Genomic DNA, 17,305 nt, shown 5'->3' on the forward strand with positions numbered 1-17,305 from the left:
AAAGATAAAATGTTTTTAAGACTGGGGCTACGTCTACACTGGCCCCTTTTCCGGAAGGGGCATGTAAATTTCACCTATCGTCGTAGGGAAATGCGCGGGGGATTTAAATATCCCCCGCGGCATTTAAATAAAAATGTCCGCCGCTTTTTTCCGGCTTTTAAAAAAGCCGGAAAAGAGTGTCTACACTGGCCCCGATCCTCCGGAAAAAGCGCCCTTTTCCGGAGGCTCTTATTCCTACTTTGAAGTAGGAATAAGAGCCTCCGGAAAAGGGCGCTTTTTCCGGAGGATCGGGGCCAGTGTAGACACTCTTTTCCGGCTTTTTTAAAAGCCGGAAAAAAGCGGCGGACATTTTTATTTAAATGCCGCGGGGGATATTTAAATCCCCCGCGCATTTCCCTACGACGATAGGTGAAATTTACATGCCCCTTCCGGAAAAGGGGCCAGTGTAGACGTAGCCTAGCACTATAAAAATCTATTTCTGAAATTCATTCATACTGTAATATGAAAACCTACAATGAACACCTCATCTTATGATATTAGAATAATAAATGAAAATGTGTTTCTCTTTTATTAGTTTAAAAAAAATCCTTTTCTGTTGTTTCTATTAATAATTTAAGCAACAAAGAAGAAAGTAACAAAAGAAAACATACTGTCATATACTATACTACAGAGATTATATTCTTATTGGGAACTCAGTGTTCGATTCATGTATGTACTACTGAAATTATAAATTTGTGATAGCCATGTTTTGGCAGCCATAGTTAGTCTATACCACAGCACCATACAGATGCCTTAAAATCTGTTACATGTATTAATGGCTTGGCTTTACCTGCCACTACTCATAATTTCATCACCAACTTTGCTGAAAACACTCATTTCAACTCATTTTTAGTTGTTAAGAATAATCTGATATTTTGATATAAAAAACACATGATCAATGTTGATGTCCATACTAAACGATACCAAAGTGTCTTTTTAAAGAGATTAAAAATACCTTAACAGACTTATGGTTAAGGCTACAATTCTGTCTCAGAGATCACTGCAGTCACAGATTCTGTGACTTTCCATGACCTCAGTGACTTCTGCAGTTCCAACAGCTGATGCCGAGGCCAGCCACACTTGCCACTGCTTGGATAAGTCCCAGGGAGTGCCCAAAAAACAGTTCCATGGGTGTCCCAGAGGCTACCATACCAGATGTCAGAGCAGATAAAAACCAAATTAAAAAAATAAAACTAAAAATCAGATTTGTTTTCATTTAAATCAGATTTTTATTTTTTTAAAATCATCAGTAACATACTAAATATCTTGTTTACAATTAATGGCTGTACTCTGTCCAGCCTAACTACCAGCTTTTGTTTCTTGAACATTCTGGGCTTTCAATTTGTTTTTCTACAGACTAGAGTAACAATGAAATAAAGACAGAATGGATAGGACTATTTTTGTTTCATGCTTATGTGGTGGTGGACCCAGGCCAATCATGGCAGAGGAGTTAGTTAAGACATTGTCTTAAAGAAAGAAAAAGACTATATAGGGAGGGACAGAAGCAGCATATAAAATAATAGAGTGGACTGGAAAGAAAAAGGCAAGACATTCAGCACATTTACAGCTTCCTAGATTCCCCCATACTTTTGACATTGAAAAACTGTCATGACTTCTAGGGGTGAAAGACCCTATCTGGGGATATTTTGAAGAAATCTGTTCCCTGGATAAAAAAAAAGGAAAACAAGTCAAATGTAAGTAGTGCAAAAAGGAGAAGCAGGGCCTAGGTGCAAGAATGAAACGTAAGGAAAATATAATAGGAGAAAATGGTGTGGATGAACATATGGATATGTCTGAAGAACAAAGCAGATTAACTGATTATTAACTTAAATAATTCACTTTGCAATGCATCATTCTTCAAGACTCTCTATGCTTTTTAATATAAGTGTGATTTAATGAGTAAGTTCCCAAGCTGTTGGATATTACTAGAAAAAAAGTTAATTTTAGCTAATCCTTATAGCTTGTGTAATTAGTTAACTAAGTTAAGAATCTATCACCCAAGTGTAGTAAGAGAAATCTAGAGTTGCCAGTTGCCACTGAGGGTCATTTTTTATTTTATATTACATAATTAATGCCCTTTTATTTTAGAACATCATGGCTACAGACCATAATGGTGATACCTGAAGTTTATTCCCTATTTTACTTCAGCGTAAACCAGCTTTCCTTTGGGAACGCCATCCTATACTTGTTTTCCTCAAAAAACAGAAGTGCTGGTTGAGTTCAAAGGGACTTAGTCTAAAATTAAGAGCACTCAAAGTGCAGTCAGTCTTTGCTTTTTTGGTAATTTGAAATCAGTGTTATATACTATTTCATAAATTAATAAAAAAATAATTAGTTTTATCACAAAATATACCCTCTTAGATGTTATAAAATGCTGTACTGAGTTGAAAATTAATGATTTAGTGATCAGATTTGCACCATTGTTTAAGAAATATGAGAAGTGTACTTTAAGTCACTGATTTTTTTTCCTTGGTGGTTTAAATCATGATTTAAATCAATCCACCCTCCCAGCTGCTGCTAGAGTGGCTCCAGGACTAGCCGCTTGCTGCTCAGACGGTCCCTGGGGCTAGTCACATCAGCCACCACTCGGGCAGTCCCTGGCAGTTGGCCATAGGCAATGTCTGAGCAGTGGTCCCAAAAGCCACCCTGGGGCCTGCTGCTTTTTCCGCTGCTGGAGCAGACTCCAGGGCCATTTGTGCTGGGTGGCTGCTGGGGCAGTCTCTGGGGCCAGATACACTGGCTGCTGCTAGAATGGCTCCAGAGACAGCCAAACCAGGTGCTTGCTGGAGCAGCCCTAAACAAGGGCTAGTTGTTGGCCCTCACAGCCCTCTGCACAGCAGTGTTGAGGCCTCCCCCAAAGCAGCAGCATCCCAAAACCCCAAGAGTAGGCAGGAGTATTTATATAGTGAAAGTCATGGACAGGTCATGGGCCATGAATTTTTGTTTAATACCTGTGACTAAATCTTATTAGCCTTACTTGTGGTAAGATTGGAGCATACGTGTAATTATAACAGATCAGAGTAGATGAATTACTAGCAATGCTTATTCTTGCCAAAACTTGTTGATATTGACCCTATAAGAAAAAATAGTCCCAGTTAAAAAATTAAAAACAAATATTAAGAGAAGATTATGTATTATGCCAGATTTTCTAAAGATCTCAGCACCCAACAGTTTTCTGTGTTCTTTTTAAAAGATAAAAATGATAAAAGAACAGGGGAAGATTACTGCCATACTTTGTATAACTTCAAACAACCATTAACCTGCTACTTCTCGCCTTCTTAGTGTTTGATTCTGTAATGATAGCATTCTTTTAACATCATTTTCTGCATGGAAAATCTTAGGGTTTCTTGGCTTTTTTTTTTAAATGGAAAAATAAACTACACCCTGTTCAACTATAATAAAATCCTACCTACCTCATCATAAGGTTTTGAATCCACAACAAATCCATAATGCAGGAGGTCCCGACATGCGACCATCAAAGTTCCAACTCCCCGCACTTACAACCATTCTTATAAGTGCATAAGGGGTCGGAAACCCCCAACTTACGTCCTTGTCCCGCATTTGTGACAGGTGTACTGCACCTATCGTAAATAATGGCTCGAGTTACGACGCCCCTGGCTTACAACACTTCCTCAGGAACAGATCGTGTCGCAAGTCGGGGGCCTCTTGTACAGAGCCTCACTACTTGAGCTAAAGGTACCATAGCAAACAGCAGAAGTAGGTTGTTATCCTTTTTTATGCACTAGCCATTAGAAAGGAATATGACATACAGGAGGCCCCTGACTTGCAACTCGATCCATTCCTGGGGAAGCATCACAAGCCAGGGGCGTCATAACTCGAGTCCTCATTTACGATAGGCACCATGCGCCTGTCATAAATGCGAGCCAAGGACACAAGTCAGGGGTCTCTGGCCCCTTCCGCACTTACAAAAATGGTTGTAAATGCGGGGGATTGGAACTCGGGCGGTCGTATGTCGGGGGCCTCCTGTATACTTTGCCAGTAGGTTACTGAATATTAACAGATAGTAGTAGAATGTTGGAAACAAAAATTCTTGGGTTCTGTTCTTGATTCCAAGAAGGGAAGCTGGTTGAATGGTTAGATCATTGGGCTCAGAGTTAGGTGTTTTGATTGCTATTTGTTAACTAGCCAATTAGCCCATCATAAGACTGGATTTTCAGGTCTCTCCTCCACGTCAGTCTTCTCTCCTGAGCCTCCCGTCTCTTACTCCATCTCTCTCTCTCTCTCTCTCGCCTCCTCCTATTGCCTCCCCCCCTCTCTCTCTCTCAGCTCTCCTCCACCTCCTGCCTCTCATTCAGGGGACCGTGGAGCCCAAATGGCCGTTTGAGCTGCATGGGGAGCGCAGAGCCCAAACAGTCGCTTGCATCACTTCCTCCCACACGTCACCCTGGCTGAGCGGTGCAGAAGTCAGCCTAGCGCCATGGTGGGAGGCATACGGGGGGCAGGGCGGTGATGTTCACAGTGAGGGGGCGGGGCCTGGAGCCGCTGTCATGCCGCACGTCACCGCCCCACCCCCCTTCGCCTCCCGCCACAGCACTCAGCTGACTTCTGCGCCACTCAGCCGGGTCGCCACGGGGGAGCAAGCGGAGCAAGCGGCCATTTGGGCTCCCCCGCAGCGGCCCAGTTGAGCAGCGCAGAAGTCAGCCGAGGGCTGTGGCGGGAGGCTAAGGGAGGTGGGGTGGTCATGTACATGGCCAGGCCCCACCTCCTGGCCATGTACATCACCGCCCTGCCTCCCTTTCCCTCCTCCGTGGCGCTTGGCTGACTTCTGTGACGCTCAGGCGGGCCGCTGTGGGGGAGCAAGTGGCGCAAGCAGCCGTTTCAGCCCCGCACTCCCCATATAGCATGGGCTGCCCAGAGGGAACAGCCAGCATTTCAGGCAACAGCGCCACCCAGAGGGAACAGTCAGCATTTCAGCGTTACAGACTCTCAGACATTGGGCTACTATATATATATGTATGATGCTCTTCACTTACATAATTCTTATTCATCTAAATTTCAAAGCACTTCTGAATATGGGAATACAGGAGTAATCTCATTTTACATACTGCTTAACCGAGCACTTAAATTTGGCATATTCATTTTGAGAGTCAACACGGCTAAATCTTGAGCTTCTAGGCTAGAATTAGATGCAACTAGAAATAATTGCACTCAATGCTTTCAGATCCTTAGGCATCTCACCTGTGACTGATGTCACAGTAAGGTGCTACTACTAATTATAAGGCTTTACTAGTTATAGTTTATAGGTGGGAAAGGAACTATACCCTATTGCTAAGAATGCCCAATTCTTCTGTTTTCAGTTGCTTGTCACTTTTACAAAATATAACTGGACTAAAATGTCTCATGATTTCTCTGTGACTCCAAATGAATTGCTTTTAAATGTTTGAGTAAACACCGTGTGGTTATTGATGGGAGTGAGACAGTTTAAAAACTGGTATATTTAAAAAAACCAGTTTTTTTAAAGGATTTCTAGTAGCCTCAGGGTTTAGAACAGGAACTTAGAATTGGAAGGCAGATATTTCTGGAGAGGTGCCTTGCACAGGACAGGAAAAATCTATTCGGATATGAATAAGTTATAAGCCATTGGGGGGAAGAAGGGAGGGGAAAATCACCATTTGCACATGTTCAGAATTTTTTAGATGCTTCCTCTTAATTTTTGGAACACTCCAGCTACATTAAGCAAACTCCAAACTACACAGAATTACAAATTCAATTTGAGAAGAGTAACTGCAGGGGCAGCAGCTACATCTCCCAACTCAACATACCATTTGGACTAGAGGAAAGTGCACTTGTATGGGAGCAAGGAGACCAGTCTCTTCAACAAACCCCTAAGGCTGCTAGAGATCTTTAAAAAACAAAACTGGTAGGAAAAAAAAGTTAATACAGCCTCTCTCCAAGTTACGAATGAGTTACGGACCAAACACTTGGCCATAACTTGATCCGTTCGTAACTCAGACCCCATTAAGTTACATGCGACCGCACTGTTCGTAAGTGTGGGTCGCGTTCGTAACTCGGGGATTGCCTTTACAACCGCTCCTTGGGAGCTTTGGTCGTAAGTGCGAACGGTCGTAACTTGACCGTTCACAATTCGGGGAGTGGCTGTATTGGCAAAAATGTCTGGCTTTAACCAGCCCTCCTCTCAACAACAATTATGTGTTTTTTTCTCAAATATTCAAAAAAAATTCCTCAGGTTGTAGAGATTTAGTCTGGACAAAGTCAAAGTTTATCAAAGTTATAAGCAATTGAAAACTGGATAAATTAACCACAGAAAATAGATACTTCTCCATTTATAAGGCAGCACTGGTAAGGCCTGATCAATCAGAGTAATTTGAGTCAGAGTCCTTATGGCAACTCTCTCTCTCTCGCTCTCACGTATTCACACTTATACACAGATACACACAGACCGCATCCCTCAGTACAAATAAATGTAGAGCCTTCCTAATCACTAATCATATTAGTATTTAAATGAATGGAAGTACAGACACTTTACCCCTTTTTCAAGAAAAAAATAGATGGATGTTAACACTGATGAAAAATCTTCAACCCTGAATGATGCAGTTATACCGACCTAACCTCTCCACTATGGTGACAGGAGAGCTTCTCCTGCTAACATAGTTACTGCCTCTTGGGGAGGTAGATTAACTACACTAACAAATGCAGTTAAGTTCTCCCATCAGCATAACATCATCTTCACTTAAGCATTACAGTGGTGTAACTGCATTAGTGAAGCTGCACCAATGTAAGGTTTTAAATGTGAACCTGCCCTTGAAACTCTCAGATCAGTACAAAACTTTTTACACTAAGTATTTTGGTTTAACCTGTTTTTCTTACAAAGGAAAAAAAAACCCAAAGAAACCTTGATCTGTGCAAGAGAACATTTAATTTTAAGTGGATAACCAAAATATAAAGGTAACACATAAGCAGAAAACTACTAGATTTATGACACTTTCCCCACTTTGGTTCAGAAAATAACTGATACACAAAAAAGGACAAGATGCTTCAAACAAACAAAGGCAACGAGCAGTTTTCTTATTATGTCAATTTTTATCATGAATTTGAAAATCCTACAAACATACATTATCAAGGAGAAACAACACTCCCTGATTTATGTTAGATATTCAGTTGTTTCAGAGGACAAGCACATCACTTTTCACAGAAAGCTGAATATTCCTCATCAAAGAGTCTACTACAGGGACAAATTCTGCCATAATTACTCAGTAATCAGTCTCATGGATTTCCAGGGGAATGCTCCAATAAAGAATTACCAATGGGGGGGGGAGCAGGGAGAGGGAGGTTCTCTCCACTGCCCTCTGTCTGAGAAGCAAGGAAAAGTAGCCAAGTTCCCCAGGAAATCACTGTTCTTTTTCTGCACAAATGGGAAAAAGTCCAAGAGAGAAGGCAGAACATGTACATTTTTCACAAACCAGGAGAAAGGAGAGAGAGTGGAGCCTCCCAGCCTGTAAATGAACCACTACTGTGCCTTTCCCTCTCTCCTCCCCTGCTATGAATAATACAGCAGGCCAAATTCATTCCTCTTCCTGAAAAAGCTGATGGATGAATGACTGTGCTCCTTCCTAGAGAACATCACTCTGAATCTTGGGAGATGGGATAAGGAGAAGCAAAGGCCACAGCTGCTATTGGAGGGTCTCTGCCTCCTTCCCCCACACTAGCCAGTTTTACTTACTGCTACTCATCTCTGGGAGACCATCACATAAGAACACAGTGTAACTGTAATGGAACAAGGAGGAACCTAAAAGAGAGGATGCAATGTGGTACAACTGAGAGTACCTAGCTGCAATCACTTAGGGTATGTCTACACTACCCCGCTAGTTCGAACTAGCGGGGGTAATGTAGTCATCCGCAGTTGCAAATGAAGCCCGGGATTTGAATTTCCCGGGCTTCATTTGCATGAAGCCAGCCGGCGCCATTTTTAAATGCCGGCTAGTTCGAACCCCGGGCCGCGTGGCAACACGAGGCTTCCTGTACTCTGTGAAACAAGGAGTACAGCTAGTTCGGATTAGGAAGCCTAATCTGAACTAGCTACTCCGTGCCGCGTGTAGCCGCGCGGCACAGGGTTTGAACTAGCCGGCATTTAAAAATGGCGCCGGCCGGCTTCATGCAAATGAAGCCCGGGAAATTCAAATCCCGGGCTTCATTTGCAACTGCGGATGACTACATTACCCCCGCTAGTTCGAACTAGCGGGGTAGTGTAGACATACCCTTACATACCTAAATTCTCAGTACTGCAAAGGAGTGGTCTTCACATTGATACTCAGTAGGAAAAGCATGTCAGTCAGCGAGAACAAATTAATAAAAGCTTATATACATTTAGAAGTGTCTGTTTTAACTTCACTGGAAAGACTCAAAAGAAAAAAGAGATGATATTTAACACTGAAAAGGAGAATCACCTAATTTCTGTTAGTTGAAGAACAAGCAAGCCACCAGCAGCATGCTCCTTGAATGCCTATCTTTGCAGAGATAATTATAATATTTCTCTCCATGGTCCAATCTGCTGTGAGCTCACCAGGCCTGTGCTCAAGTATCTCCAGCAGTTTCTAGCAAGTTTCACATCACAGTTCAAGGCCATGGTCCTAATTTTCAAAGCAAATAATAGCTTGAGACCAAACTGCCTGTGCAAGAACTGCCCCAACAATTGTGCTCTGGAACAAAAATTACAGGATAAAGCACTTGTGAGTAAGAAAAAATATAGCACTCTCAAGGGGATAAGGATATACAGTAGAACTAATTTTGACAGGTTAAGCAAATCATGAACCTGACAATCTTTACACCACATTGCAAACCCTCCCACTTCAAAAAGCCTTCCTGTCTGAGCAAGAAATCTATTGCAGCAATGGCACTTTCTGCCCAGATAAATAAATATAAATTTATGACAATCAAATCAACCAGAATATCTGAACCCATGTAACAAGAAAAAAAAATCCTAATCAGAGTTTTTAATACAGAAAACAGCTGGAGGCTCCAAGAAGCCCACTAAAGATTTTGCTATCACGATTTATTTTACATAGGAAACGCTCAGATACTAAGGTAATGGAACACAGCATTAAAAACCCTAAAATAGACTATAGCAGCTAAAGCAGATAAAAGAAGCAACTACTGTATGACCTTTGGCATGCCTTTTCTTCCCAAATCAATCTAGAGTCGACATAGAATGGGAACATCAGTCTGTGTTTCCTTGGAATTTAAGCAGCTTGTGGAGCTTAGCAAAAAAACACTATTTAAGTGAAACAAGAAGAAAGAAAAAGGAAAGTACTGAAATATAAAGCTAGCCATCAAGACCTCCATATAATGCTTTTTTACAGACATAACATATGCATGATGGCCAGTTGAACCTCTCTAGTCTGGCACCCTCAAGACCTGACTGGTTCTAAACCACAGAATTATCTGGAGAACAGGTCAATATTGTCTAGTAGTATTACCATCACTTCCACTGCTTACTGGACTGTTAGAGGACATTTAGGGATAAATAAAAGCACAGAACACTGAGAGCTAGGACTGGTCACTAAACAAACTTTATGGGACCACAGGAAACTTGACCACACCCATGAAAAGTGGACATCCAGCTAACTAAAATCATTCCGGACAACGGATATTTTTGGACCAGAGAGTTCTGGATTAGAGAGGTTCAACCTGTACTTCCATCCCAAATTGCAACAAAACCCTGAAACCTTAAAGTTTTCCATGGAACTACTATTTCAATATGTAGCTTCACAAACAACTCTGGAATGTTCCTGGTATGGGAACATATCATGCTTCTATAAACAAAATTGCTGTTCTCCTGAGGACCCCACTACACAGGGAGTCCCAACTACACAGCAGCCCACCAATATGGGCAGCGCCAGCTCCCCAAGCACCAAATGGCCTGCTGCAGAGAACTGGACATAGAAAACCTGCCTAGTTTATATCAGAAACCTACCCGATTACTGTTGGAAGTTTCATCAAAATTGCAACATTCTGCAGCAGCATGTCAATTTCTATAAATCCATATTTTCCAACAGAAACAAATATTGTTTTGGAAAATTTCCAACCAGCGCTAGTTGGGATATATTTTGGGTCCTGGTAACACTATTTAACTGGTCTCCAAGTAGAGTTTGTTTTGAAACTTTATTTGTTGAACAGAAAAATAAACCCCCGACCATCAGTTCCTGTTTAAAATTATTTACAAGCAATTTTCCAATTTAGCTAGTCTTTGTAAAGTGATATATCTGTTTAAATATAACATATAATGGGGTGGCCAAACTGTGGCTCACACAGCACCTGTAGCTCTTTCACCATTCAAGTGCTGCTCACTGAGTCCCCTATTCCACCCACATTCTCCATCTGACAAGACTGGGCAGAAGATCAGGACTTCTGCCTTGCAGCAGGTTGCGCTGATAGGGGCTTCTGTCCAGTCTGTGGGCGGGTCTTGCTGCTTTAGCCTTGTGGGGCGCTTCAGCAGAAGCAGGGCGAAGCTTCAATCCCTGGCTCCTGACAGATGTGCCCCAGCTCTCCAACTTCAAAGATTATCATATGTGGCTCAAAGTAGTAGTTCCCAACCGCTGGTCCACGCACCGGTGCCAGGCCGTGGCACACTGCCAGTTCACACCCATACCAACTGCTCCAGGACCGGGGCTGAGGTATTCCCCGGGCATGTGGTCAACAACTGCTGTAGCTGTAGCTGGCTGTTCGCTGCAGCTTTGGGGGCTGGGGCACACCCCGTCCTCCCAAGCCCAATGCACAGCAGCCAGCTTCAGCTCTGGTAGTCACCACATGGTGTTGTAGATATCAGCAAACTCTGATTTTAATGATCGTATGCAAATGAATTTGCATAATTAATATGGAAATAAAATGTTACTGGTCCACCAAAAGTTTGCCAATGGCTTTGTCAGTCCATGGTAAAAAAAGGTGGCCAGTAAGTTTGGCCATCCCTGGCATATAAGGAAAATTGGCAAAGGTTCACAAAGAAAGTATAATATTAAAGATAACTTAAATAGACCTCATCCTATTAGACCATGAATATTTTGCAAGCTACATTATTAGGTACAGTTTAATTCACCACTAAAATGCAGATTCTGATGGTACAGCACACACAGCAATTGTACATGCCAGTTTAGAACAGGAGCAAAAAAATGCCATATTCACTTGAAACTGCAATGGGAATATTGGTAGATGAAATTTCATTAAACTAACCACCAATGATTGGGACCGCCGTGCTAAAAACATTTGTAGTTGCCATACTCTCTACCTCCCACTTTCATTCCATCTCATTAGGAACTACCATACTGAAATACTAAACAGAGTTACAGAGCATTTTAATATATAGAAAAAGTAAAATCAACAACAGATTTAAAATAAAGGTTTTATTCATGTTAAACATTCTTGTATTCTATTTTCTTCAAGATCTAGATATTATATGCTAGGGTTACCATATCTGAACTTTCAAAAAAGAGGACAAACCTGAGAGGAAGTGTATCTGTAACAGTATCTACCAGCTGTCAATGTGAGTTGGTAGATACTGATACAGATACACTCCCTCTCAGGTGTGACCTCTTTTTTGAAAGTTCAAATAGATAACCCTATTATATGCAAACTATGAAATGATCTGAAAAATAGAAACTGTAAATTGCTGCCATAGATTTACAGCTTTATGACTATGTGACTACATAAATGAAGACTCACATCTTCCTCTATTCACCATACTGTAGTTGTAAAAACATGCCTTCTGACTCCCCAAAGGAATGGGACAATGACAAAATATGTTTTCACTAAGTATTGGCTATTCTTACTTTCTCATCTCTTTTACTTGTTAAAATAGGCTTCCCACATTATTTCAAGAAAGAGGCACAGATTTAATACCTGTCTCTTTAAATTTAATTATTGACTGTGTATTGAGATATAAATATACAAAAAGATTTGAAGGATATATTGTGATCCTCAAGTAAGAGAGCAAACCATTATTTATAATCATTGGATTTTTTGTATTAATCTGAATGTGTCTAAATATTGCTAAAGAAGAAAGGCAAGTGTGCCCACCCTATTGCTACAAAAACTAAAGTATGTTCTAAACTTACAGCTGAAGCAGAAGTTTGAAGAAACCACTACTGCATGATGGCTTTGCCTTTCAATACTGAAAGCACTTTCTTTCTGTTCTCTTGCCCCACATGGGGAAAAGCACAGTTCTGCTCTGAGCTGAGTACAGTACAAATTGTCTGTTTATAAATATGGTAATAAAAATCTCATTTTGGTGTTCACCTGACTACAGCTGGAATGAATTAAAAAAGAGGAATGGGAATGTATTTACTACAAATAAATTAATGAATCTGTTGTCTGTGGGGACATTTACATGTCTAACTTTCAGTGACTTAAAATGGGAATTAGGAGCCTCACGGCTATGCGTGCTTTTCAATGACGATAAGGTATGTCTCTACAGCAGCTGAAAATGTGCTTCCCAATGTGTCCGCCTGTGCTAACTACACTCTGGCTCACACAATAAAAACACCGTGGTGCAGCACCGGCACCTGTACACATCCCCAGGATGTCGGGCGAGTTTGTACTCAGAGTTAGCCCAAGCCACTGTGACAGCAGTATTTTAGTGCACTAGGTCAAGTCGAGCTAGTACATTTGTCTACTAGCACATGGAAGCATCCTCGCAACTGCTATACACACATATCCCTAGTTACCTAATGCCTAGCGACACTACTAAAGTGATTACTCGTTGCATGTGTGAACATATTACAGGTAAAGATGCTCACTGTGTAGTATAAAAGAATCTGATTAAATAAAGAGATCTGATTATTATTGTATAATGTTTCTCATACCAGAACCTTCCTGTTGTAATGTTTGTTAGGTCTCTGATATTTATATGACAATTTGTAAACTTGCTAAAACTTTTCAAATAGGTTTAAAACTCAATTTGTTCTATTCTGATATGAATATAATCAATTGTAATACACTCGAGGTGCATTACAAATATAACTCCCTTTAGTGACACTAATTCTCATCCAGCCATAGTCCTCTCCTAGGCTACATCTAGACTGCAAGCCTCTTTCGAAAGAGGCTTTTTTGAAAGATACTTTTGAAAAAGAGCATCTAGACTGCAACCTCTTCTTTCGAAAAAGTGAGCCGCTTTTTAAAAAGAGAGCACCCAACCAGTCTGGATGCTCTCTTTCGAAAAAGCCCTGTTTGCATTCAAGACCGCCTTTTTTTGAAAGAGCACTTTCGAAAAAAGGCGTTCTTCCTCGTGAAATGAGGAGTACCGCTGTCGAAAGAAAAGCTGCATTATTTCGATTTAATTTCGAAAGAACACGGCTGTAGTCTAGATGCAGGTGAAGGTTTTTTTCGAAAAAAGGCTACTTTTTTCGAAAAAACCCTTCAGTCTAGACACAGCCCTAGTGAATTCTTTCCCCACAGATGGAGGGGAGGAGAAAACTCAGTGAATTTTCACTATCAGGAAAGCTTATTCACCCTTCCATCATTTCGGCAACAAACGAGGCTCCCAAGATCTGCAGATGTGTGGTGCCTCTACATAGCTACCTTCATGGATCATCCCTACACAAGGCTATGTGACAAGCCATGCTTCCCTTATGTATCTGCTTCTATGTTTAGGAGGCACAGAAGATGTTATAAAATACTTCTAGAGCAAAATTAACATCCACCGTGGCTAACGGGAATGCTTTATTCTTACGATGTGGTTGCCTGAGCTTGTTGCCAACAGCCTAGACCCAGTCAGGCCAAGTTCTAAACAACGTGTTGGAAAGACCATGCCAGTTAACTAGTCACCCCAACTGCCCCATTGCCAAAATCCTCTTGTTTAGCAAATATTTATAGCAGAGCTCTGTGATAAGATCTTAGGCTTCCTTATTTTCATTAAAAATACCTATTACCAAACAGACGTGATTCAAAGATTTACTAACGTGTGCGTGTATAATCTGAATGATGCATTCATTAGCCTGGCTTTGTACATTGCTTGTCCAGTGTTTCAGTGGGGTACAAAAGCGCCATAACTAACCGCAGAGCATCTTTGGCATTTGAAGACCCTGTGACAAACGTGCCACAAAGCCTCGCTTTTCAGCCCACGCGGCTTTATTCAAACCGCACGCGTGAGCCTCAGCGGGGCTGGGATGCAGCCCAAGGCAGGCGCAGCTCTCAGCCTAGTGTGGGCGGCGGCCGTGCCGGGCGCCTCTTTCCAACAGAGGGTCCCGCGGGGGCAAGTCGGATGGCGCAGGCGAGCTGGCCCGGGCACGAAGGGCGGGGGGCAGAGCCCGGGGCCCCTGGCACAGCCCAGGCAGCGAAGGGCCCAGCGCTCAGCGTGCGAGGGCTAAGGCAGCTCCGGCAGGATGCGCGCCCCGGCGCCGGGGGGGCTGGAAAGTCTCGCCCCGGAGACGCCGGGCAGGGCGGGGAGAGCCGGGCACCTAGGTGAGGGAAGCAGCCCTGCCCGGCGCCGTGGGGACCTGCCCTCTCTCTGGTACCTGGCACTGGCTTAGCTCCTCAGCCAGGCTCCTGAGCTCTTCCTCCAGCTCCAGCACCCGAGATGCTGCGGCCGGCAGCGGCTCCTTGCGCTTGCTGCAAGCCATGCTCGGACAGCAGGTCGCCGTTCTGGGCCTAGGGGAAGGGGTCGCGCCCCATCTACCCGCCCGCTCCAGAAAAAAAAAGTTGCCGTGAACCACGCACATTAAACTATCCTGCTTCCCTGCCGTCCCCCTCCCCCATAATAATAAGTAGGCGCGGGCGGCGCCGGGAACTGCAGAAAGAAGGACGCAGCGCGATGACGACGGCGTCCGTTTAACGGACAGCTAAAGAGGAAGGGGTGAGTTGAAAAATCCGTTCGTTTTCCAGGGCTCAGCGGTCCTCAATCGCGCATGCGCGCTTCTTTTCGCGCCGTTCGCTTCGCCTTCTCGCGGTCCAGGCCTTAGCTGAGCGGCCGCGCCGGCCTGGGGCGCCCCTCCTCTAACTGCTACTGGGCGCTACAGTTGGTGGGAGCCGAGCCCACGGGTGGCTGGGTCGCGCGCGGCGCAGGTCCCGGAGCTGGGTGTTTCCAGCGCTCCGCGCCCTGTCAGGATCCCGCTGGTTTGGGTGCCCTGGTGCCGCTAGATTTACCCTCTGCTCCAGCCGCACAGCGCGGGGGCCGGTGGCCAAAGCCAGCCGCGTCCCTCTGGATCCCACCGTTCCCGTCTCAAGGTTGCCATTTTGCGGAATTGACGTGCGGTGCCCCCAGCTGGCAGCCTAACCTTTGCTAGGGGGTGATTTGGCTTGACTCGAGGCAGGAGGTGCTATGTGGCAGCAGCCGCTCTGGAAGTCGATGGGTTCCCTTAAACCTCCCCATCTCTCCTAGGTTGGAGGGGGATCCACGTGGAGTTCGGCCACGAGTGCACAAGATGTCAATGCAGCCATGGAGATGGGTATCCACCAACGGTTTGCATACACATTGCCTCAATGTGTTTGTCCCGAGCAGGGGGACGTTTGTGAATGCATTGCACAACGTGCAAGTAACATTCTTCATCTCACCAAAGGGCAGAGGCAGGAGGTCTGCTTTAGTTAGCAAAAACCCAGTTCAGGCAAAAATGCCATTATCTGTAATGATGATTTTCTCAGAAAAGCAGCGATAGATCAGACTTGAAATAAGTGTTTCTCCTTGCTCACTCTTTCTTATCCCAAATGGGGGAAATTGACAGATCTTTAGCCTGATATTTTTATATTTGCTTTCAAGCGCCTTGATAAACTGTTCTGATCCATCAAATTTCTAAATAATGCAAGGGGTTCCTTTGATAAGCCTCCCTTGGAAGAGTCTTATTTCTGGAATAAGAAAAAGGTATGACTAGCATGAGTCTATCACATGTTTCCAAAAAGCCATCTCAGAGCAGCTATATTTGCAGCCACTCACAGCATGAAAAGAACATCAGCATATACAAGATTCTTATTCAAGTCCAAATAATTCATTTTATTTTGAATCAATTTCTGGTGACGTGCAGTGTAACGTAGATTAGGTTTTTCCTGTACAGATTCTGTTCAGTAATGTCATTTTAGGGGTGTGTTTTTATTACATTTCTATACAGTACTTGCAAAAGCACTAGATGAAGACCAAGTAATACCAGCATAAAAAGTGCTTTTGCCAATTAGCAAGAGTATTTTCTTAAGTACAGTCTTCATAGAGACAAAACATGATGACATCTACTGGCAGCCTCCAATACCACAATAATTCAAGAAGAAAATCCACAGAATTGTAACAGTAATTTTCTTTTACATTAAAAGTGCTATTCTACTAACAAGTTTTATTTTAAAAGTTTGCTTTTTGCCAACTCCCCTTTCCCCTCCTCTTGCTATGGGCTACAAAGCAGTCCAGCCAAAACCACAGAGAAGTAACACCTTAACGTCTGTAATTAGTAGAAACCAAGGCTGTCTCTGATAATTGTGTAGAAAGTCGTAAAACTAGGGATATTAGTTAGCATGTAATTAAATAGTCACGTAACAGCATCAAATTTTAGCAGTTACACGACTGTTTGATAGTACCGGGGGGCAGGCCAGCAGCCAGTGTGCTCCTGGCCCCACTCCCAGGGAGCTCCCTGCAACCTCCCTGGTTGAAAACCAGCTCCCCACACAGAACTGCTTCCCCCTGCCATCCTGCACTGCTGCTTCTGATGCAGCAGCAGCATGGGGTGACAGCAGCCCCTGTTCATGTCCAAGCTCCCCTCAGACAGAGGCTACTCCACAGCAGCCGCCCCTGCCCATGGGCATCTGAGCTGCCAAATCACGGCAGCTTACCCGTGTGCTGCCCTGCGCTGCTGCCTCTGATAGGGAGGGGCAGGCAGTTGGAGGGAGCCAACTTTTAAAAGCTGGCTTCCCCCATTATCAGCTCCCCCCATTATCAGCTGCGTCTGTAGGAGGTTGTGGAGGGAGAGGCAGCTCTGCGGAGCCAGCACATGGAGAGCGGAGGCAGCTCCATGGAGCCAGTACGTGCAGAGAGCCAGCTTAAAAACTGGTTCCTCATTCATATCAGCTCCCACCTTTTCCCATCACCGTTGCTGCCTCTTAGCTCCCCACCGGTCAGCTGGCTCCCCACAGGCCCTTGTTTCTACCTCCCCCCCCCCCTCCTCCTTGCTGCTTCTGATACAGAAGCTGCAAAGGGTGGAATGTGTGTAGTCGACAGGATTAACAGATAAGATCAGGTTTATTAGTTAATCGTGTAGTCGTCTACAGGTTGACATCCCCACCTAAAACATTTCATATATCATTTCATACCAATCTCAAATATACA

General features: G+C 43.6%; 1 protein-coding gene across 2 annotated transcripts in view; it reads right to left on the bottom strand.

The window, feature by feature from the left end:
• Positions 1-15,255, bottom strand: part of CNTLN (centlein) — a 327,186-nt gene extending 311,931 nt beyond the window's left edge. The window contains exon 1 of one of the 2 annotated variants that reach the window (XM_075931523.2): positions 14,523-15,255. In XM_075931523.2, coding sequence (XP_075787638.2) covers positions 14,523-14,726 — 204 coding nt within the window. In that variant the 5' untranslated portion in view covers positions 14,727-15,255. The remainder of the gene's footprint in view (positions 1-14,522) is intronic. The other variant, XM_075931522.2, reaches the window with a different exon arrangement.
• Between the last annotated feature and the right edge of the window lie 2,050 nt (positions 15,256-17,305).

Source organism: Pelodiscus sinensis, chromosome 6 (assembly GCF_052426305.1).
Source record: "Pelodiscus sinensis isolate ZL-2025 chromosome 6, ASM5242630v1, whole genome shotgun sequence".
In the NCBI taxonomy this organism is placed as follows: Eukaryota; Metazoa; Chordata; order Testudines; family Trionychidae; genus Pelodiscus; species Pelodiscus sinensis.